Source organism: Triturus cristatus, chromosome 4_1 (assembly GCF_964204655.1).
Source record: "Triturus cristatus chromosome 4_1, aTriCri1.1, whole genome shotgun sequence".
Taxonomy (NCBI): domain Eukaryota; kingdom Metazoa; phylum Chordata; class Amphibia; order Caudata; family Salamandridae; genus Triturus; species Triturus cristatus.
In genome coordinates this window covers 214418928-214444363 of record NC_140585.1, presented here as the reverse complement: position 1 = coordinate 214444363, position 25436 = coordinate 214418928, and the positions used below count along the sequence as shown (strand labels likewise).

General features: G+C 38.6%; 1 protein-coding gene across 1 annotated transcript; it reads left to right on the top strand.

Moving 5' to 3' along the window:
• Positions 1-18823: 18823 nt before the first annotated feature.
• LOC146854088 (olfactory receptor 5AP2-like) lies at positions 18824-19783 on the top strand. The gene has a single exon (XM_085651003.1). The coding sequence runs from the start codon at positions 18824-18826 to the stop codon at positions 19781-19783; it is 960 nt and encodes a 319-aa protein (XP_085507129.1).
• The last annotated feature ends 5653 nt before the right edge of the window (positions 19784-25436 follow it).

Below are 25436 nucleotides of genomic sequence, written 5' to 3'. Positions count from 1 at the left end.
GCCGATTGTACACATACTTTAGCATGCGGTTTACCCTTCCCACCATACCATTGGCTTTAGGGCAGTACAGGGTAGCTTTAAGTAAGGGTGGGCAGAGCTCGTAGAGTGGCACTATGCAGAATTCCACGGGGTTCCATATAAACTCTGTGGAATTCCATAGAATTCCAAGAGCAGTCAGAGTTGCTTCACTTGCCCACTCCTGGCTTTGAGCAGCAACATAAACGTGCCAAGAAGGCTGAAGGCATACCTTGGACTTATTAAGTGCTCAGAGTGTTGCACGTAACATGTACCTACAGTTCTAAATATCTTTGGAATGCTAGAGCATTGGGTGCAACAGCCCCAAAACTGCAGACAGCACCAGAGCGTATATTTACACAGACTGTGGCAGCATACATATGTAAATGGGGCCCGATTGTCCTGCATCCAGCAGACAGGGTCACAAATAGTGGTGCAAGTGCAGTAGTCCATGGAAGGTTGCGCTTGTGTTATAGTATATTGCAGACAGTTATTTAAGTGCTGGTAGAGCAGGGGCAGTAAAAAAAACTGGCAGGAGCATCCATGGCAATAACCAGAAACACACTCCGAAGCACAGTGCTGAGAGGCAGATAGGAAAAGCATTTTTTATTCGCCAATATATTTGGCACCGTTTGACGAATCTTCCCGACATTTTTAAAACTAATGGGGCACTCCAGTCAGCTCCTCGCTTAAGCATTTCGGGATGATTCATCAAGCGGGGGCCGAGAAAAAGGGTGGTTCCAATACACGTTTTCTCCATGTTAATTTCCATAGGAATTTTGAAACAGGTTACAGCCCGAACTGCTGAACGGAATTACACTAAATTTGGAAAAAAGGTAGGTCTTGGTCTAGAAAGCGTGCTTTTTTAAATGGTGTAAAGCTGTTCTGCAGTTCAAGTGAAATTTAAAAAATAGAAATATTGATATCTGAGAACCGAGGAAGATTCGCTCTTCCTTGTACTTAAGCCCCCAGGTGGGCCAGATCACGGGGCTATTACTAATTAATTTGTGGGGCCCCCACAGCCCCGGGGATTGCCACCTCCCTGGGGCTTAGTTAAGTGCATGTGGGGGGCATGTGCCCCCCCCCGTAGCCCCGGGGACCGCCACCACCCTGGGGTTGATTAATAAATGCGTGTTGTGGTCCCAACCCCCCACGCTGCCCCGGGGTCCGTCACCTCCCTGGGGCTTCCTTTTTTAATCAGGGAGGGGCTTGCTGGCCCCCCAAGCCCTAGGGACCTCCACCTCCCCGGGGCTACTTTTATTAATCAGGGGGGGTCATGGGCCCCCCAAACTCCAGGGACCACCACCTCCCCGGGGCTATGTTAATTGTTGAGGGTCCCCCTCCTGGAGCCGTCGATGTACTAGGGACCGCCGCCCCCCAGGGTCAGCTCCTGCAATGTCCCAGGGTGACCACCCCCGGGACATTGCTGTTTGAAATGACAGGGCGGGAGCCGTGCGGTTCCAGCCCTGTTATTGCAAACACTTCTTTGCTTCTTGGAAGCAAGAGCAGGAAACCTGCTCTCACTTCCAAGAAACAAAGCAGGATTGCTTTTGGACAAGGGGAGCTGCATGTTAGCAGCTCCGCTTGCCTAAAAGCAATGCCGGCTCCTGCAGGAGGCTGGGAGCCGACAGGAACCGTGGGGGTATTTGGGCTCCCCCCACGGCCCCTGTGAAGGTGGCCAGGCCTCGGGGGATGGGGTCCCCAGGGCCAGAAGTGGCTCGGGAGGGGGGCTACGTGGCCCCCTCATTTTCTATTAATAAAAAGAGGCCAGGCCCCAGGGATGGGGTTCCCAGGGACATTAGTGCACCAGGGGAGGGGGGCCATGTGACCCCTCTCCCATTCATAAAAAAAAACAAGGCCAGTCTCCGGGGTATGGGGTCTCCGGGGCCAATATTGGCCTGAGGAGGGGGGCCACGCGGTCCCCCTCTTTTAAAAAAAATAAAAATAAATAGTGGGTCCCCGCAGTATATAATGAATAATATAAGTAGGATTTTTTTTTTTAATAGGAGTTGCGACTCCAACGCGTCTCTCAGCGTGACCATCCGTATAACGTTGCGTTGGATTTGCGAACCTGCCCTAAATACATATAATGTAGAAGGTAGTGTTGTATTTGTGAAGTTTTTTTTAAGAGTTACTGTGACTAAAGTTAATGACAAGATTACAATTTATAGAGTTGTTAAAAATATATAAAATTAAAATCAATTAGTTAAACTTGAAAAGTATTGTGTTGTAGTACATTGAGTTTGTGCTTTTATTTTGTGAATTTGCGACGGGTTCGCAAATTCTAAATTTCTTTTTTTTAAATTGTATGTGTAATAAAAATGTATTCAGTATTATGTTATAGGGTGGCTCTAAAAGAGCCCTTGTTTTTATTTTTAGTTTGTTGTAGCTACATATAAGTGCCAATGCAGAGATTTAGGATGCTGAGAAGGACTCTGTTTCCTTGATCTGTGAAGTGTACTCCATCACTTCTGTACATGTCACCCATATCAAAATATAGATTGTTGTTATACATGGAACCCATCCAATGGTCTCTGAGGTAAGCAGAAACAGCTTTATTTACATTCTTTCTAGCTTTCTGATTCTGTGGACTGAATTGATTTGACCACTTCCATTTCTGTCTTTGGCATATGTTAGAGTATATGAAGACAGTTTGAGGTAAAAGCAACATCAATTGTGCAAAGGTGCCCTTCATGAGCATTTCCAGTCCCACCTCAGTCAATGTGCCTAGTTCATTGACCCACAGTGCACAATCGTGAGGTCAGGGCATTGGAGATGCAAAAAGGTTTTAACCAAAGGCATTAATAGGTGCCACTTTATTCTTCTCTGTGCAATCCATTTAATGTCCACTTTTTGCAAATCTGGGTCTTTGTCAAAACCTCTGCATTCAGCATCACTTTTGCACCAAAAAACATAGCTGTGTCTAACAATCCACACTGTGAGCATCTTGAAGCGATGTCTGGAAGTGATAAAAAGATGTCTGTAGCTGAGGTAGTCAGTTGGTAGAATTAGAGGTATGTAAAATGGTGGACAAGATGCTCTTTTAAAAAAAATAGATTATTGATTGGTTGTTTAAGAACATTGTACATTGAAAAATAGAGGGCATGTTACTTTCTTTAAAAATCATGTTTCTTATAGGTTAGTAAAACATGTTTGAAAGGTACAGCAGATAGGATAAGCTCTTATTCTGCAAATTCAACCACACCTGTTTTTGCATTTGTAACATTGTGTGGAGAACTTGAAAATATGGTGAACTTTTGACCTGTCAGTTAAGTTGAATGTTCCATGAACTGTTACTATAGAAACTGGCATTAAGCAGAATGAGGGAAGGGTTGAAACTTAATGGTGGATTTAAAATGTGAAATTGTAATTTATATATGTGAAATCTTATTAAAGTAAGATTTCCCAACTCAGTAGTATCTAAAGAAGTGGTGTGCTCTTGAAAAATAATGGAATTTTTAGTTGTAATATATTCTAGAACTCCTGTATGGATTCGCGGCTCCATCGCGGTGGTGCTTGGTGGGTTCGCGATACCAAAACATTCCAGAATCAGTTTGGTCACTTTTAGAAGTCATTTGGGAAGGGTTAATATGCCTAACCAATGGAAATGTGTTTTATAATTTGAAATAGTGTAGGAAGGAATGTGATTTGTTACTTACATGTATTTGTGAGGAGAAAGAGATGGAAACTTTGCCATTACTGGTTTTACCTTGCTCAGACTGGTGCATTACATTGATTGTGTGCATAAGAAAATCATTTATGAGTTTGTGATATTTTAAATTCTACAAATCTATTTTGAAGGTGAGTTATACATTTGTGAGGTGTCTTATGTATTAGGTTTATTTTAAACTTTAAAAATAATTCAAAATATGTGATGTTTGAAATATATTATTGAATGTACAGATGTGTATTGTAGTTTGTTTTATTGTAGTTAAATGTTGTTTGAAATAGTTTCTGCATAGTAATATGTGTATTTTGGAAGATGGATTAGTGATTGTTGTAGTTTGTTTTAGTGTGTGGATATGTACATTTGTAGTATACCGCATCATTTTAGCTGTTGCTTACAATTTGAAGGTGGAGTCTGTCAACTTTTAAGGTTTGTTTGGACTTCTATCTCAAGTATGCTTCTACTAGTATATGTATTTTCATATATCTTGTACATTTTAAGGTGTATGGTGTATAACAAAGAGGTGTTGTTGCTTTTTACCACCCAGTTACTTCTTACGTAGTCATATAAAGCCCTAGATTTTACCCCTCTGGTCATGCAATCACTCAGGTGTTACATATGTACTCCTTTTTTTGCTTCTTTGTACACCTTTGTTATTTTTGTCTGCATCCCTCATGAGTCTTTCACATCCCTCTACACTATTTCTGTATCCCTCTTCCCGCTTTCTGCATCTTTGTTCCTTTTTACAGTACTTTTTTTTTGTTTCTTTCCGCTCCTCTGTTGTATGTTTCTGTATCCTTTTTGCGTCTTCTTGCTCCCCAATTCTCCCTTTTTGTATGACTCTTGTTTCTTTATGCACTGTTCTTGTTTGTTTTAGCACTTCTCTTGTTTCTTTTTGCACCCTTCTTCCCTTTATGTACACCCCTCCTTCCTCTTTTTGTATTTTTGTTACTTACTTCTGCACTTATGTTGCTTCTTTCTGCATCTCATATGCCTCTTTCTGCACTTCTGTTGCCTCTTTCTGTAGTTCTCTTGCCTTCTTCTGCAGTTCACTTGCCTCTTTTTGTAACTCTCTTTCCTCTTTCTTCCCCTCTCTTGCCTCATTGAGTACCTGTGTTGCTTCTTTCTGCATTTCTTTGTCTTATTTCTGCACCTCTCGTGCTTTTTTCTGCACCCTTTTTCCATTTTCCTGCATGTTTATTGTTTGTTTCTGCACTGCTCTTCTCCCTTTTTGAACATCTCTTTCCTTTTTTTGTATCTCTGTTGTTTCTTACTGCACTGTTCTTTCTGCACCATTGTTGCAGTCCATTTCCTTACATGTCTTAAATGTCACTTTTTCCCTGCTGCTTTACCATTCTAGTAATGCTGAGAGTGTTGGGCCGAGGCAAATAAAAAAAAAGTATATAACATATCTCAGTTATGTCTCACCATATGTCAGGATTTATCACTGAGACACTGCCATAATAGTACTCCAATCACCTAAGCAGTACCTATGCAGTTATAAAATCACTCAGGCACTTACTATGTACTTTTGTAATCCTCGAAACATTACTCTTGCATTCATGCAATCACTTATGATTTAGCTATACACTAATTGAATCACCCAGGCAGTATTCTTGCACTTTTCCAATCACCGGGTCAGAATCTATACACTCCTCCAGTCACCTAGGTAGTACCCATGCACTTATCAAATCTCCCAGGCAGTTTGTATGTGTTCTTGTAATCCCTCAGATATTCTCCCTCAACTTATGCAATCACTCAGACATTACATATGTAGTTCTCTAATCATCTACATATTATCTCTACAGTCATGCAATCACCAATGCATTAGCTATACAGTAGTTGAATCATCCTAGCACTACACCTCCACTCCTGCAATGACTGTGTCGGTATCTATGCATTCCTCCAATCACTTGGTCAGTACTCATGCAGATATAAAATCACTGAACCATGACGTACGCACTTCTGCAATCACCCAGACAGTACCCTAATAGTCCTCCAATCATCCAGGCAGTACCTTTGTTCTCATGCAATCACCCAGCGACTACAGAGTGCACTTCTAAGTTGATTTGGATAGTAGAAAGGAAATGTTTTAGTTGTGCTTTGTGGTACCGTTGTATAGGTTGTGATGTCTTGTAATTGTTGGAATTCTGCAGTATCTCACATACCTTTGGACTGCAATTAAAAATATTTTTTAAATTTATATATGATAATATTTGTATATAATATTTTATTATATTAAATGATTTACCAGAGTATTTAAAGTTTTCTTTCCTTTCAGATACTCAGCATTATTATTAATAAAGATTGACTATGGCAAGAAACAATCAAAAGAAAAGAAAAGAAAGAAAACAGTACTATTTAAAGGAAAGAGAAAAGGAGAAATTAGATAAAGTACAACATGTGACATTGAAAAATAAGGCTTCTGGCTAGAGAACTAAAGAATTTGTTAAAAGAGTTTTAAAGAAGTTAACAAATTTACAAAATGGAGAAAAGAAAAAGAAAAGTAGTACAACCCTTCAGAAGGAAATGAAAAAAGGACATATTAATAGAAAATTAGTTTATGGAAAAACAATCAATGTTGAAAGAAGGATGAAAGAATATAAGGACATTAGGAAACAAATGTATAAAAGTAGAGTAATACAAAATTTATTGAAAGATTAGAAAAAATCTAGAAAAAGATCCACATTTTACAAGAAGAAACAACAGATTGAAAGTGTAGTTTAAAACGCATTTCAATTGAAAAGAAGGTAGTTTATATTAGTAGTTTTGAAGAGAATGCAAACATTGAATTAACCAATGCATTCTATGAAGGACAAAAGTAAAAGGAAACGACTATAGAATACAGAACTAACTTTTGTAAAAAAAAATGTGGGTGAATGGAAGCACACTTCTAGTAGTTCAGAACCTTTTTTTAATGAAGAGAGCTATTTGCAACAGAATACATTAGTTCATGTAGTGGTCGTGCTTACGATGTTAAGAACAGTTGTCCAATTGAAAAAGAAAAGATGGTTGCTAGAAATGTGGAAGAAGTAATAGCTGAAGAAGCTCAAGGGACATGTCCAAAAGCTCCAGTGTTTATGTGGGATTGTAGCAGTACGTGTAGTATCCAACAGGAATCTATTGATATTTTACGTAATTTCTTACGAGAGTATAGTAAAAAAGTGTTAAACAGAAAATAAAGATGTTGCAAGGACTAGATCCTTGTAAAGTGAGAAAAAATACTGTTTTACGGGGTCATTCTCCGGTCTTGTGTTTCTAGAAAAGTGTGTCAAAGTAGTTTTCATCATCTGAGAATGTTACAAGTACATCATTCAGAAATGCATAAGTTAGTAAGAAGATTGTACTATGTAAAAAAGTCCTGCATTATCTTTAAGTGAAATAAACACTACTCTTTTGCATGGTTCAGTGTTCTTTGGTCCTGAAGGGGATTGTAGAGAAAGTGAGAGTTTGATAAATGTAGGTGTTGAAGAAGAGGTGGAAGATAGTACTACTGAGAAGTGTGAAGAAGAAATTACAAAGATTAATGTAGTTTGTTGTGAAAAACCAAACTATGTTTGTGTTTGTTGTCGACATACACACTATAGAAGTCAAACTAGGAATGTTGATATGTATTTAAAAAGTGAAAAGGAAAACAATTATAAGTGGCAGCAATTTGGTGCTTATTTATTGATGGAAGGTCGTTTTGAGTTGGGTAGTGATTTATGTATTTGTAAATATTGTTACAGCAAATTAGAAGAGAACAAAATTCCATCTAGAGCTGTACATAATAATCTAGAGTTGGTAGCTATTCCTCCGGAACTGGTGGATTTAAATACATATGATTCCATTCTAATTCAATCTGTGCACCCATGTCAGGCTATAGTTCATATGGAGCCTAAAACAGGTAAGCTGCCTCCAACCGATTTACAAAGAGGTTTAAAAGGAAGAGTTGTATATTTACCTTTAGATTTTAAGAACTATATTGAAAATGTTGGTGTAGAGAGAGAGAGGAAACTGAAACTCAAGTTATTTTAGGTAATGGTGTACCAACAAAGAGTCGGAAGATATGGCAAGTGTTAGTAGATGTCACCAAAGCTCAAAAGGCTACAAAATATCTCATAGAAAACAATATTTATTATGAAAATGTATATCTGGAAGAAGAAGAAATATCTTTAGGGGATGATAGAGAAATTTCAACTGATCAAATCGAAAAAGTTGACAAGTCCAAGAGTGAAGAAATTTATGAACATTATAGGAAACATCCTTTACACTCAAAAGAAGTAATTGGAAATACTATTGAATTCTTCCAAATTAAGAAAGAAAAAAGGGAACTCCCATGAGTGCTTGGGAAAGAAGTTTAGAAGCTTGTTGTTTTCCACATCTCTTCCCCACTGGAAAAGGTGGTCGATATGATGAACGAGCAGTACAGATTCCAGCTTCAGGATACCGTTCTTTAAGATTGTATTCACAAGATCCAAGATTTTGACAGTGTGTTCCATATTTATTTCATCTTCTGTTTCAAAGTGATTTGTCTGGACTTTCAAATGCAGTGAACCACATATTAAAAAACGGAGTTCATCTTACACATCTTTCTGCAAAGGAATTTTTGGACAAAGTTCAACAAAGAGACGATCAGTTAGAATCTCAATTAATTAATATGATGGCATGTCAATGTGATATCAATGAGTATTTGGTATCGTCGTCATGAAGAACTGTAATGTATGTTAAGGAATTTAGGAACACCTACATGGTTTGTTATGCTTAGCTGTGCTGAATACGCATTGGATGATTTACTTGAATTTCTACGAGAAGCAAATTCAAATATTAACAACATCGAATTGAAGACAGCTGTAGAATTGTGTTCCTTCGATACTGTAAATGTGTGCAGATATTTCAATCATAGTTTTCAAGCTATGATGTCTTTTAACTGCAATAACCACCACTTAGAGAAGTTATTGATTTCTTTTGGAGAAAGGAGTACCAAGCCAGACGTTCTCCTCATATACACATGCTATTATGGATTAAGGATGCACCTAAATTTGGAACCGATTCTGATGAAACTGTTTTCTCTTTCATTAAAGACTCTGTTACCTGTGGTATTCCAAAAACTGGAGGAGAAAATACCTCAAGACAACAAGTTTTACGGTGTCAAAGACATCAATTTGGGAAATATTTTCGGCAGAAATTCAAGTCAAAGGGCAAATTTTACACGAAATGTCATTTTGGATTCCCATGTCCAATAATTTTGAAAGGAAAAGTCAACAGTTTCATGTCAGCAGTAAGACAGACTATAACTCGGAAATCTCAGAAGAATACTTACAACATAAAAAGAAGTCACGATTCAAAGTATATTAATGTCTACAATCCAGTAATTTTGATGATGTGGAATGCAAATATGGATATCCAATATGTTGCAGATAATTTGACTGCTGTTGCTCGCTATGTTACATCATATATAACCAAATCTGAAAAGACGGCGTTGTAAGAAATGTCGGAAGAAATTTCACAAGAGAAGACTCTTAGTAACAAATCGTACGGCTTTAGTTTGAAGATGCCTTCCCATCGAGAGATTGGATCCTATGAATGTTCGGATCAGTTGAACTCTGCAAGTTTATATTCAAAGTCAAGAGGAATAATTTGCTGCATTACAAAATAGAGAATTGAAATCTGTACAAGAAATTGAATAAATAGCTTTGAATGAGCCAGAAAGTACAGATATTGTTAAAACAAATATGTTGGATATATACTGTCCCAAAGGAAGTCCACATCTGGAAAACATATGTCTATATGAAGTACTGCAACATTACAGCCTTAAGACGTTTTTCCACAATATTTACAAATGTTGAATCAAGAGATTGAACAAGAAACTAGTATTGCAGCTGAAATCGCTTGAGATAGTTCTCAAGATAGTCAACGTTCTGCTCCACTAAGTCAAGATCCACTAGGACAACCAATTCTTGAAAATGAAGCAGCAATTGTTATGAATGAAGTAGAAACTGCAATGCAACAAGCACAACAGAATATTATTGATTTGGGAAACTTGGAAGAACAACTAAATATTGAACAAAAAGAAATATATCAGCAAGTTACAGAATAGATACAGCATGGTTTACTGCATCAAAGAAGCTTGTTATGAAGTTTCAAGAGTACTAAAGAAAATGAAACTTCTGATTATTGATGAGGTGAGCATGGTATCAAACTTAATGCTTGCCTTTGTACATTTAAGAATGCAACAGATTTTAAAAACAGATTATGATGTTTTATTTGGCGGAAAACATGTAATTGGATTCGGTGATCTGTTACAACTTACTCAGGTGAAAGGACAACCAGTTTTTAAAACACTTGTCCGTGAAGACACTAGGAAATCTTTGGGAAGTATTGGAAATGTCAACATTTGGTCTCATTTTGAATATAAAGAACTTATTAAGAATATGCGACAAGCAAGGGATGGACATTATGGGAACGTTCTTCAAGATATTAGAATTGGAGTTTAGACAAACCATGATAAAGAAGCTTTACAAAGTCGACTACTAACAAACTTGTTACCAAATGAAAATATTGCACCTGAAATAATGTATAAAATAATTGGAGAACATAAATCTATAGTTTGTCTAATGCCAACACTGCAAGAGTGTTCTACATTCAATCAAGAACTTTTGAAACTGGAAAAACCACCAACAGTGAAAATTGAAGACATTGATAAAATGGAACATGAAGGGGTACTATGCTTCTCTCAGAGAAACTACAGTCAAAAAATGTGATTCTTTGGAAACATTTGTATCTAAGACTGCTGGTTTAGTAAAGACTTTAAATACATGTGTAAACTGTCAGATAATATGGCGTAATTTAGATGTTGAAAAAGGTTTAGTGAATGGAGCAATGTGAAAAGATGTTGATTATGTGAATTTTCAGAACAGTGATGGAATTGAATTTTTGAAGATTAGATTTGATCACGTTGAAGAGGTAAAACAGATTGGATGTTGTGCTGGTTGTTTTTTGCTTGTAAAAGACTTGTATGTTTGTAGAAAACAGTTTCCTCTTTCTTTAGCATATCCGGTGACCATTCATACATATCAATGTTTAAGTGTAGACAGTGCTTTGGTAAATATTAGAAGTACTGTGTTTAAAGAGGGTATGCCTTATGCTGCAATGTCTCGAGTAAGAACATTATCTGGATTGTATTTGATTTGATGAGAAAAAGGTTAGTGCTGATGCAAATTATGTAAAAGAGTATAATCGGTTGAGAAGACTGTTTGCTCCTAACTTAGGTGAATATCCTGTATATCAAAAATGTGTAGTGTGTCCAAAACGAAAATATGACAAACATTCTAGTGAGGTTGGAAAAAATAAAACAATTCAAGAGAATGATGAGGCTGCAAATAAAATAAAAATGGACCCTGTTGATGATATTATAGGATACCAGTTAGAAAATAGTAATGGTATCAACTGCTATGCTAATGTAATTTCAAATGTTGTCTTTTATCTAGAAGATCTTCATCATAAAATTATGGAAAATTGAGAAAAAAGATTCTGTTCTTTATTACATCATATTTTTTTAAAGTTGGAAACTGATTGAACTAAAATCCATACTGCTTCTGGCATTCGGCATCTTTTGGATATATGTACTGGATCTTTGCAATTTACACTTAATATACAACAAGATGCACAAGAGTTTTATATGTTTATGCTTGCAGTTTTGGAAGATGAAGGGATTGAAATTGAAAATGTATTTGGACTACGTTAAAGATTGGATCATAAATGTGAAGAGTGTTCATTTTCTTCTACCACTGAAACAGACACTGACCGATTCATATATTTGACAATAACAGATTGCAAATCAGTGTCTTTTAAAATTAGTAAAAACAGCTAATCAAGATATGAAATGTTCTCATTGTAAATCAGAAATGTTTTCAACATTGGACAATATGTGATTTTTATGCTACAACATTGTAGAGTGGATGGAAGAAAATTGGAAACTAAAATTAAAATTTTGTGGCTAATCAAGTATCAATTTCAGGAAGAACTTTTAAAACAGTGGCAAGTATTTTCCAAGATGGACCTACTAATGCATATGGACAATATACAGTCTATTCAAAGTGCAATAAAGGATGGACACATTGCAATGATGCCCATTTGGAATTCAAATGTCATTTGCCTTATGAATTACCAAAGTTTTGAAAACATCATTCGGCCTATTGGGAAGATGTAAACACAAAAGAACAAGTTGATTTTCGAAATTTTCAGTCCAAATTTATTAGGAAACATCATTCGGCCTGTTGGGAAGATGTGAGTAATTAGTTTTTGGATTATTGTTTGGGCTAATTGATGTTGCATTTTGAAAATTGTGTTTGGAAGAAATATTTTATTTATTTGATCTTCATATTATATGCAATGTAAATGAGAGTGTATATTTTAGAAAATGTAAATAGATAGTTGAACTTATTGTAAATATTTTCAAAATACAATCAACTGATTGTATTTTTTTGCCCGCTGTTATATGATGATCAACATTGAAATCTCTGTGTATGGTGAAATTCAATAGAATCTGAAAACAGCAAAAAATGCAAACTGAATATGTTTTGTAATTCTAAAATGATGTTGTGTTCTTAAAACTATAATATTATATGCAATAACAGTAATTTTTTTTTCTCCTTTACAGAAAGTAATACTAAAGTTTGACAGCATTTTAAATTTAGTTTACAATGAAACAACTGTAAAATAGTTACAATTAGTTTGATATCTGCTTCAATAAAGAAGGTAAGATGAAATAATGTAATAAGCATAATAATATGAAGTAATGTTTGCAGTCATTCTTGTTTTCAAACTCAATCATTTCACTCCTCAAATCATTTCAGCTGTACCCTTGCACTCCTTCAATCACTGAAGCATAACATGTGCACTTACAAAATCATCCAGGCACTTCCAATGCACACTTGCAATCACCCTGGCACTATTCATCCACTCGTGATATAACACAGGCACTACCCATGGACTCATCCACTCACACATGCACTACCCATGCACTAATGTAATCGCCCAGGCACTACCCATGCACACCTCTAATTTGCCAGTTAGTAGCCATGCACTTATAAAATCACCATGCACTATTCTTGCACTCCTCCAATCACCCAGTTACTACCCATGCACTTATAAAATCACCATGCAGTATCCTTGCAATCCTCCAATCATCCAGACACTACCCATGCACTCATGCAATTACCCAGGCACTACCCATGCACTAATGCAATCACCCAGGTATTACCCATTAACTCATGCAATCACCCAGGCATTACCCATGCACTTACAAAATCACCCAAGCAATACCCATGCACTTACAAAATCACACAGGCATTACAAATGCACTCCTGCAATCACCCAGGCAGTACTCATCCGATGATGCAATAACTCAGGCACTACCCATGTACTGTTCCATTCCAATCACCCGTGCACTACCCATGACCTCCTCCAATCATCCAGCCAGTACCATGCACTTATCCAATCACTCTGCCAATACCCAAGCACTTATAAAATCACAACACACTACCCTTGCACTCTTACAATCACCCAAACACTACCGATGCACTCATGCAATCATCCAGGCATTACCCATAAACTAATGTAATCAGTCAAGCATTACCCACGTGCTGTTCAATCACCCATACATTACCTATGCACTTATGCAATCAACCAGGCAATAACTAAGCACTTACAAAATCACCCAGGCACTACCCATGCACTAATCCAAACACCCAGGAATTACTCATCCACTCATGCAATAACCCGGGCACTACCCATGCACTGCTCTAATCACCCATGCACTATTTATGCACTCCTCTAATCACCCAGGTACTACTCATTTACTCCTTCAATTACCCAGCCAGTAGCCATGCATTCTTGTAATCACCCAGTCACTACCCATGCACTTATTAAAACACCATGCAGTATCGTTGCACTCCTTTAATCACCCAGGCACTACCCATGCACTCACGCAATCACCCATGTACTACTCATGCACTCCTCTAATCACCCAGACAGTATCCTTGGACTCATGAAATCACTCAGGTAAGTTTTCTATTTTTAACCAATATATGTGGTTCCGTAAGAACAATTTTTTGACTTTTTGAACAATTTTAAAAATGATTTTATTTTTTTTCAGTTTTTTTACTTTTTGTGCGTTTTTGACTTTTTTAAACAAAACAAAATTGAAGACTGCAAAGGAACTGTTTAAGGAAAAAAAAATTAAATTTGGCAGCACGTTATAAAACAAATTAACATTTATGTCCTTTGATTGCATTGGTGACATCGTCAATGCACTGCTCCCCGATGCACAGTTTTGCATCACATTTTTTGAAAACTATGGCTACTTCCAACAGCTCTGGAACAATATGATGTCTTGGTGCTGTTGTATGTGTTTGAGAGGATGTAGAAGGGGCATTAAGGTCTTGTTCTGCCGCTTCTTTCTGTTGTCAACGTGTCTCTTCTCTTGCCGGATTTATGGGATGCATGGTCTCCAAATGTTTTTTCATGCTAGATGTCCTGCATGAGTATTTTTTGTCAGAGCCCCTTGACAAGATTTTCTAGCAGATAAAAGACATACATTTTCGTGCATTTACTTTTTTTGTCCCTCAGGCACAGTAAAGAATGCCCATACAACACCCTTTTTCCTCTTCTTTACTGGCTCCACAATGTCATCGTCCTCCAGTTCCAGTGGATCAACTTCTCCATGACTGGATGCCATAATTGTAAAAACAAAGTCAAACAACACACAAAAATTGTAAAAACAGGAGAGGTACATCAAAGAAGGTTTTGTCAGCAAGACAGACAAATAATGAGAGAGATAAAGAACGATAGATCCTCCCTCTTACAGAATGAAGATGATTTAAACCAATGAGATGCTTTTTTTTTTGGTAACATGGAGTCACGTAGGGTGCGTGCACCGTCGCTTACGCGTCGCACAGCCTCAAAATATTGTATACGTAATAATGAACTATAAATAGATGTTTATACAATATTTTAAAAAGCATATAGGTAAAAGTGTTTATTTAAATATGATATTTTAACTTTCTATAATGATATTTCAAACTTTGAAAATGCGCCGAAGTCGTGACCCTGGCGCGATCCAGACACGGTCCTGGAAATATGTGCCGGGCGGAGTCGCGCACCGTACATGCAGATGTCACGCACTCCTGAAATTTCGTATTGTTAATAGTGCACACAAAAAAACTGTTTATAAATTTTTTTTTAGGTATATCATAAAACGCTTTCATCAAAAATTATATTTATAATTTCTACAATGATAATTTATGCTTTTCAAATTACGCTGAAGTCTGAAGATTTTTTCAGTGAATATGTATATATATATATATATCCACATCTATATATAAGTATTATCTACTGGCGGTCGCCAGTAGATAGTTATAGTTAGGACCGTGTTTCCATAGGAAATCTCAAAATTCTATTTTGAATAACTTTGGCGTCGATTGATGAATCTTCGCGAAATTTTCAAAACTAATGGGGCGCTCCGCCCCGCTCCTACCCTGAAAGTCTCGGGGTGATTCGTCAAGCGGGGGCCGAGAAAAAGGGGGTGTCCATAGGGACTTTAGTCGCAGCTACAGCCCGAACGGCTGAACAGAATTACGTGAAATTTGGCAGAGAGGTAGCCATAAGGTCCATGAAGTGCCTTTTGCAGGTTTGGTGTAAATCTGTTCAGTATTTTCTGCGAAAATAGCATTTAAATCATATATATCTATACGCGCGCAGCGTGCGCGCTGGGTGCGCGCACCTTGCCGTGCGCGAGCGCAATTCTGATTGGTTGGTATATCTTGGTAAACATTCGAATCGGTCGAAACCAGGAAGTGTCGGCCGCCATTTTGTCTCTCGCACTCTGAGGGGGTGAAAAACTAATGTGGAGAACATGAAAAGGGGGCAGCATGGACACTTCCCGACCCCCTAGCCGTGGTCAGGGGGTCCCAGAAGGACCCCCCAAGGGCAAAAAAAAAAATTCTTTTTTTTTCGTAAAAATCGCCAAGTGCGCGCACCCAGCGCGCACCATCCGAACAGAAAAAAATCTGCGAAGTTCGCGCAGCATTCGCGAACTCCGTGATTTAGTAGAAAAAAAAAAACCACGGCACGAACTGCGTTAAGTGGGCGCGCGGTGTGCTTTGTGAAGCGCACCGTGCGCGCACGCCCAGAACTGTATAAAGTGGGCACGCGGTGCGCGAAGTGCACCGCGTGCCCACCGCGCGCGCACGGTGCGTTATAGTTAGGAATTAGGATTTTAAAAACCTTGCAAATTCACTTAAAAAATTATAGGTTTCACACATGTTATAGTTAGCTGGGCATTTCCTTCGAAAAAAACCAATGAAATTCCCCCGTTATAGTTAGTGCAGGTAACTATAACTCACGCGACCGCAATCCGCTGCTGATGACGTCAGATATTACATCACTGATGACATATGTGTCTTTCTGAAAATTTTTTTTGTAATATATGTATAGCTAAAAATGAATGGAAGAAGACATGGGTAAATAAGTGTCTAAATACAGTGATGTAATATCTGACGTCATCAGCAGCGGATTGCGGTCGCGTGAGTTATAGTTGCCTGCACTAACTATAACGGGGGAATTTCATTGGTTTTTTTCGAAGGAAATGCCCAGCTAACTATAACATGTGTGAAACCTATGGTTTTTTAAGTGAATATAGATATATATATATATATATATCATTAGATATAGACATAGGTATAGAGATAGATAGATAGATAGATAGATAGATAGATATATAGATAGATAGATAGATAGATAGATAGATAGATAGATAGATAGATAGATAGATAGATAGATAGATAGATAGATAGATAGATAGATAGATAGATAGATAGATAGATAGATAGATAGATAGATAGATAGATAGATAGATAGATAGATAGATAGATAGATAGATAGATAGATGGATGGATAGATGGATGGATGGATGGATGGATGGATAGATAGATAGATAGATAGACAGACAGATAGATAGATAGATAGATAGATAGATAGATAGATAGATAGATAGATAGATAGATAGATAGATAGATAGATAGATAGATAGATAGATAGATAGATAGATAGATAGATAGATAGATAGATAGATAGATAGATAGATAGATAGATAGATAGATAGATAGATAGATAGATAGATAGATAGATAGATAGATAGATAGATAGATAGATAGATAGATACATCCTTCACCTAATAGATATGGTGCTGTGGTGTTACCTCCTTTTCACATAACCTAGCACAACAACTTTGGTAACAATGCTACATGAACATATAAGGCCTACCAGTATGGCTGACATGGGACTCCTACACCGTATAGTCCTTAGTGTCTAAAGTAACATTTCTTCATATTGATGCACACACTTGTAGGAATCTTTGTCTTTGTGTAGCATGTTTGTGATGTAATGTGCTCTGACACTCTACATTGGGATGAGTAGTGCTATAGAATAAATAAATGTGAGAGAGAGGATAAGGAGAGATGAGTGGCACCATTGGAGGGTGGTATTGAGAGAATCCTTTTAGAAGTAGGTAATTGGGGAGGTTACCAACAAATATTGTTTAACCGGGCACCACCAGTGATAAAACTGGCCAGGACAATATTTTAAAGGCTATAGAACCAGAATGGTGGAATGTGCCAGAGATGGCACCTCCGTTTTGGTGGAAGAGAGTCGCCCCACTGCTGGAACCAGCAGGCGCATGTGAAATAAAATGGTAATAAAGCAACTAATAAAACTGATTTATTATCATTCTATTTTACTACAGACCCGGAGCAAGCAGGAGGAGTGGAACCAGCCCGCTCCACCTAATCCCTACTCTTCTCTTATGCTGGGTAATACCAGCATGAGAGTAGTATCTGGATTGGTGCGGGGAACTTCTGGAGCCTGTGTGAGCATCGTGGAGCAGAAGAGGCGCTGAAGTGGCGGACGTCAGGCTACAGGTACTTCATTTTTTCTTTATTTTTTCTCCCGCGATGCCCCATCGATGTCTGCTAGTGGCCACCACTGGAATATGCCATACTACACGTAAATGGATCCACCTCAAAACTGCTCTGAAAACCCTCCACCAACTGATAGCCAAAAGTAGGAGCAATTTCGAGGTTTTATTCACTGTCCACAATACCAACAGAGAAAAAGCTGAAATACCCTCAACAATTATCACCTCCAATTATATTTACGTCTACTTTATATCCTAAAATTAGACTTTCGCGCTGCTTGAGTGTCACTTTTTTGACGCTCCGGTTGGGCAATGTGCCACAGCATATTTTCACGGCCAGGCAAAGCCACTTTTTGTGGCTTTTCATGGCGTGTAAATATGTTCCCCTTCTACCCAGAACACTGTGTGAAAGGGTAATTTCATGGGTTATGCTGTGGGTGTTCCCATACAAAACACCCATGGAATCTGAAGCATTCCCAGATTTACGAGGAATCGTAAACCTGGGAATCCGTCAGATTCTAATGCCACTCCAGGGGTGGTGTTGGGGAGGCACAATGAGGAGAAATACTTTTATTTCTCCCCGTTTTTTCCTCTTTTAATGTGTGCTGCATTCTGCACCACACATAGAAAGAGAAAAACACTTCTCGTGTTTGTTTTTGAGCAGAAAGTTGTCCCTTCCTGCACAAGAACAATCACCCCTACAACAAAGACATCCTTGTACCATGGCCCAACGGTGCCTGAGTTAAAGCATGACAGGCCATTGTGAGCCAGCACAGAGGAAAAGGACAGGAATGCACCATATCTCACAGCATTCCTGCCCTCTTCATTTTACTCAGGGTAGCACAGCAAGATTCCTTGCAGCGCTGCCCTGAGCAAAAACTTCATAAATGAGGCCCTTAGTTCATGAAGCATTAAAACACATTTCAACAAACCTAAGTGTATGAATGCTACAAAAAGGCAACCGTGAATTTATTTAAAGTCAACAATGAAATAAGTGATAGGGAAAGCGCAAGTGCTTTAATAGTAAATAATGTCTTTTTCACTAAGGACAACCAGGAAGTGAATTAGTGATCTGCAGTGATAAATGAAAGGTGCAGCTCTCACCAAAGGTCTATGAATATTATGGTTTTCCTCCTTCATCAATACCCTAAAATAACCACTATGTTAATATCTCAGAGCTTCAGATAATGCATCACATGACCAGCGAAGGGCTGAATCAAACTTGTGCCTCCGAATTCTTGCTCCTCGGCTTCTCCGATCACCCACAGCTTCAGTCCACATTTTTCACCTTGTTCCTGCTGATCTACTTGATGGCTCTCCTGGGTAACCTTTTGATTATCACTATGATAGGTGCTGATGCTCATCTGCATACACCGATGTACTTTTTCCTGGGGAACCTTGCCACCTTGGACATCTGCTGCACCTCCTCTATCATCCCCAAGATGCTGGAGACCCTGATGTCAGAAACAAAGTCCATTTCCTACTCAAGCTGCCTTACCCAGCTTTTTTTTTGTTCAGCGTTTCTGGGGACAGAGCTCCTCATTCTGGCACTTATGGCCTTTGATAGATATGTGGCCATCTGTAACCCTCTTCGCTATACCAACATCATGAGTATGGAGTTCTGCCTCACTACGGTGATAGCCATATGGGTTTCAAGCTTGGTTGTCTCCTTTGTTCACACCATCCTAATCACAAGGCTGTCTTTCTGTGAACAGATTGAACTGGACCACTTTTTTTGTGAAATACCACCAGTCCTCAAGGTTTCCTCCTCTGATACTCTCATTAATGACATTGTGATACTTGCAGCTGACGTGTTTTATGGCATGTTCTGCTTTCTCCTTATTGTTCTTTCCTATATTTACATCCTCAGGTGCGTTTTCAAGATGCCCTCAGCTGCCAACAAAAGAAAGGCCTTTGCCACTTGTTCATCTCACCTCATGGTTGTTACCTTGTTCTATGGAGGCATTATCTACACCTATGTACGTCCAGCCCTCAATGTCACTGGTGAAAAGGACAAGGTGGCATCTGTAGTATATGCTGTTGTTTCACCAGTAATGAACCCACTAATCTACAGTCTCAGGAACAAGGAGGTGAAAGGGGCACTTGCTAAAATGATGAAGTTGAAAATATGGTCGTTAAAAATGTAACATGCTATGAAAAAAGACATTTTCCAAGAATTTCATAATATGACGTATTGCAGACTTTGAAATTGCAGCACTAAATCACAGACAAATATGTATGTTGCACAGTTTGTAATAGAACATATTCAGTTATGATTAGATCAGAGTTTCCATTTCTAAATAACTTTCACACAGTGAAACAAATCTGCATGAAATTTTCCCCCAAAATGTCATCCTTTTTGAGCTCAGCTTGGCAATTTTTATGTAGATCCGATGAGCAAGAGCCCAAACATTTGGGTATTGGGGGGAGGATCAAAAGAGTGATATATTTTCCATGTTAATTAAAAAGGGATACTATTAATGGAGTTACACTAAACTTATCATGTAAACAGTAGCACTGTATCCAACGATGCTTGGTTTGGAGCAAGTCTGTTCAGTGGTTTTTGAGAAATTAGCATTCTTTTTTTTGTGTTCAGCATGAAAGGTTTAAATAGAAGAGATATCCGGACCATTCATTTGTGGACATCCATTGTGTGGACCTAGGTGGACCAAATCATTTCTTTTCCACTATTATACATTTTGGACCCAAAAGCCTGTCATCAAGTTCACAGAACCAAAGCTCTTCTTGGCAACCCAAGGAAACAGTTTGTGGCCACCATGGACATAGGCACTTGGACCCGCATCTTGGAAAATAAACTAAAAGAGCAAATAAGGCGCGGCTTGGTGAGCAAAGCCCCAATGGGATCCTCCTGTGAAGAAATGATTGAAAAAATGCAGGTTTTGCTGGGTGTTCCTGCCCTCAGTGCTGGATTCATGGCCTGCAGTGAGTCGTCCATGAGTTCCCTGGATAACGGAAAGGAATCCAAAATCTGGAGAACCTCATAAAGCTTCAGGCGTGGAACTGCAACCTGCGGTCAGGCCCTATGGCTACACCCAACTGTAGACAGCAAACAGCTGAGTACAGAGGGGATTGTCCACCTACACTGGGCTGGGTACTGGATCTGCTGCACACATCGGAAAACCATATGCAGTGAGGGTTGGCTTGGCTGCATGTAATGTGCTGGAAAACTATTGGATGTGGTAAATGATAAAAAAATTGATTAAAAAATTGATTTTATGATTAGCTTTATTAGAGCACCTAAATATCGGTTAAAAAAAACCTCAGAAACTCACTGAAGGAAATACTGTTGAAGTGAAGTTATGGTTATGAATTAAAACTGAAAAACCAGTGAAATTTGTAAGTTATGGTTAAATATAAAATGCATTATTCGCATAAAAGCCACACAATTCAAATGCTATACGAATTTCATTACTATATTCAGATCGATAAATAACAACACCTAAAAGCACAATGTAATTTATTGATAATGTGTCCTAAAATTAATAAATAGCAATACATTCATAGTTGTCTCTTTCATAGTATTCACTTAATGTGCCATGTATAACATCTATAAGATTATTTACAACATTTGTAATTGCATCTGCCCTATCAAGGATAAGCTCATAAGCATAGCGTTTTCTGTGGAAGTTATCATTCATGTGTATGCTGTGCAAGTAAGTGTTTTATTCAGTTTTAATTATCCAGCAACCTCATCAACATACTCAACTTGGTACAGCATTTCACATAACCAACACACTCCAAAGGCCACATGTTGGCACTAGTTCATAAAAGTCAGAAAACTGTGTTATCCCCATTGGACCTCTCTTTCTGTGCCAGTGGAATGGGTTTTGGTGTTGTAATGGTGACATTCACTAGTGGTTGACCTCCCATGGCACAAAAAGGAGTATTCATGAAAATAGTGTTTAAAAAACTCGATCTGGGGCTTAGAAATTGTGTGGACTGAAGAATTGATATGAATACAGACTAAAAGACAGGCCTCAGATCCTTGGCAACAGTAAACCCCATGGGTCTAATATGTCTGGAGCATAGTTTTTAAAATCTGGTTCTAATGTTGCAACACATGCGCCTCAGCCTGGATGGATGCCAGGGTAGGCAACATATCAGACATGGAAGAAGGGTCTTCTCAAAGAACTTCCAACAAGCTTGAGTATTCATTTGTTCATTGGTACCTAGACCTATATTTCTCGAACATCAAGAACATTTGTAGATTCGTCTTTCTGTCATGGATCCACTCATCTTGAAACAACATGTTGCTGCAGGAGCAATTAGGATGCCACCAGCCCAACACTAGACTACTGTATGGAATCCAATAGACTACTGCATGTTGGGAAGAGAGGAGAGATCTTCAGAGTTTCAGTACAGACCTTAAGATTGATTCAAGTAGTGTTGTCAGAGGCACATTACTTCTTAACACCCCTTGAACCACACATATCTTGCAGACTTTGCCTACATGAAAAGATAATGTAAGGAGAACACTTAATTCATTTCCAAAAGTAAGCCTACCAACACATAACTTCATATTTTCAAATATAAATATAAGTAAAAAATGTGCCATATGTGATCGCAGGACAGTCAAAGCTTTTTCTTTTCTGAGAAATATCGCCATTGTTTTTTGTTCAGCTGCAGTAAGGGTTATCTCAGGCTCTATTTAATTTTACAGGGCTGTTCATGGATTCATAGTTCTACAAGTTCTCTTTCAAGTCTTTTTCAAACTCAAGCTAAAGTCTTAAACCTTGATTTATTTTACTATGAGCCCAAAAGAACAGTTGAAGTCTCCAACTTGAATGCAGTTTCCTATGAGTCAAAAGGGACCTTATCACAATCAGAAAAAAACGTGCAACCTTTCATTTTTCATACTTTGTATTAGTTTCTTGCTAGTGCAATAACTTTTGTACTTAGAATTATGCTGGTGTTTTTACTTTCCAGGTAAAAACCTTACTGCGATTTTGTCTTCAGGAAACTCAAGCTTCCAGGAAATCAAGTTTAAATCCACTCCTCATGGTCGAAAGCCAGGAAGGCAAGCAGTTGGTCGGCAGTTTGGGTGTGGGATTTTGAATGACCATGTTTTCAGAGTGGATTTTTTTCTTTGGAGGCGTTGTGGTCCAAGAGCTGGTCCTAGGACTATGCATTAGAGCACACATAGGAAGGGAACATCTGGGAGCCTGCATGCATTGCTGCTAGTCCGTGAACAAACTTGGATCAAATTAGGCAGTCCTTGACATTCCTCAGAAAAATTCAATGCCATATATCACTTCTTCAGTGTGAAAATACAGAAGATTCGATAGCACATTGACAACACCATGTCTGCTCCCTATTTTATGGTCACTCCTTCCTGTATAATTCTGAATTGGTCATCTTTCAAAGGGTTTTCTCTTACACCTCTTGCTGACATACTCAACTCCATCAAAGCCGCTCTCATCTTTACTCACCATTGTAAGTGACTCCTGCACTAAAGGCATCTTCCCAGAATTTATAATGACAGGCAAGACTTTCCAACTTTTAAAGAAAACTACACTTGACACTGACGACCTCAGGAACTACCGGCCCATCCCTCACCTACCATTTATTGACAAGATCATTAAACAAATCTATCTATGTTCAGCTCCAAGATCACATTAATGCTCATGCATCTCCTATGTGACTACCAATCTGGTTTCAGAACATCCTGTAGGACATAGCCCGCTAACTTACACATTGTAGACAATGCCCTCCTGACTACAGATAAAGATGACTTCTTCTGATTTTGGTTGATCTCTCAGCTGCCTTTGACACAATCAACAATCCCACATTAATACAAAGCTTGCAGTCTCAAAATGTATTCATTCAGTGGACTTTCCCACCAGCACCAGTTTGTTCGCATGGTCACCCCTAAGGCCCAAAACATCCCTGCCAACTGTGGAGTAGCCTAGGGTTCCATACCATACACTGTCATCTCAACCTCTACATGGAACCACTTAGTGATCTACCCACAGAAAACAGAATGATGCTTCACGAATATGCCAAACATACACACCGCAACTTTAAAGTCTCCTATACTACAGAGATTCAACACATTAAATACTGCTTGAAATTACCTAGACTTGAATATCTAGCACATCCTGGAAGCTCAACCCAACCAGGACAAAATTACGGATATTTGCCAAGAGCAACAAAAAGCGACAACACAAACTTTGGTTAATGACATGAACCTTGATTACTTTGCATCTCAAATTTCACTGTATGCCAAGTCACTTGGATTCATCTTGGACACCAAACTTTCTCTTCTAAAGAAAATGATAGCTTTTCCTACAGAAAGTGACTTCAGAACTACTTTTCCAGCCCTCATAATCTCAAATCTGAAATTTGGTAATTCCCTGCTCCACGGCCTCCCAGAATCCACATTGGCTTCCTAAATGCTGCAACATCTCTTGTCTATGGTCTGAAGAAATATGATCACATCACCCTCCCCCCCCATCCTGATAGGCTCCACTTGCTGGCCTGCACCACCTTCAAAACTAGCTGAACCATTTGCAAAAAACCCAGCATCTCCACTTATCTTGCAAACAAGCTCATTCTCACTGATGACTTTCGGCACAACCACAGCCAGAACACCATCAGATTGCAGACTAAGATGTATAAAGAAAAACAAGGCAGCAGGCCTTTTCCATGCATGCACCCAGTATATTGAACAACATCCCTGTGTCTATCTAGACTGGCCCAAAGCTGCTCTAATGTAGTTGAATGATGCACCAAAGAAGACTACATCACAATGTAGTCCACAAATCAGTCCCTTCTCTGTCACTCATTGGTTTTATAATTGACTTTGAGCCTTTATAGCATTTATAGCATAGGTTATTTCTTTTAAAATAGCACCTGCAACCATAACTACAATTTAACTGTGGTTAAATCACATCTTGTTTGCTGTCTATTTTCCTTGAGAGGTACTCAAATGACACTAACATTTTTCAAGCCTCTAAGTATCAAAATCGCTACCCCGATCCTTGAATCAGGGGATGGTCCCCGATTCTAAGATGGAAGGCCTCTGTTGTATGCGGGAGTCCATGTTCCACAGCCATGAATCCCATGATCCCCCACACGAGTCAGGATGTTAGAGTGTGCTCATCCTGCTCACTTTGTGCCCTTCCAACTTTATGTAGAAGTTAGGGACCAAGTCCCAGAGTCCTATGATGGCTGCCAACATTATCTGCCAGCCATTTAAATCCTTTTGGAAGGTTTGTAGACCTAGATAACTCTACAATTCTGGGAGTTTTATCCACTACATACCCAACCCCAGCCCTTCTTTAAAGGCTGATTTCTTGAAATATACTGCATAGATATACACCAAGTAAAAAGTTTGAACGTCAAACGTGTATCTGTATCCCAGAAAAAGATGTTAAGGTTGTCCAAAGGCAAGCTTCCTCAATGAAAAAGTCTTTGTTGCCTTTCCTTGCCTTCCTAAATTTCAGAAGAGTGAGTAAATAGGTATTAGCTGAGCGCAGTTGTTGTTTGGGGCTACATAGTGCACATTTTCATTGTAAATAAAAAGGTCTGTGCAATGGCTCTATGCACAATAGAGATTTAAACACACCACCAATATTTGTAAAGGCAGCCAATGCAAGGCATCCAAGGGCTCTTTTGGCAAAGTGCAGTGATGAAGGGATACTGCTAATTTAGCAGTGGCCACTTGAGTGCTGTAAATACATCACAGAAAATATTCTGGAGACCCTCAAAATATGGAGATACAGTAGTATGATGTACTCAAAATGGAAAACCGCATAAATACAGGTCCAGTGTGCCTAG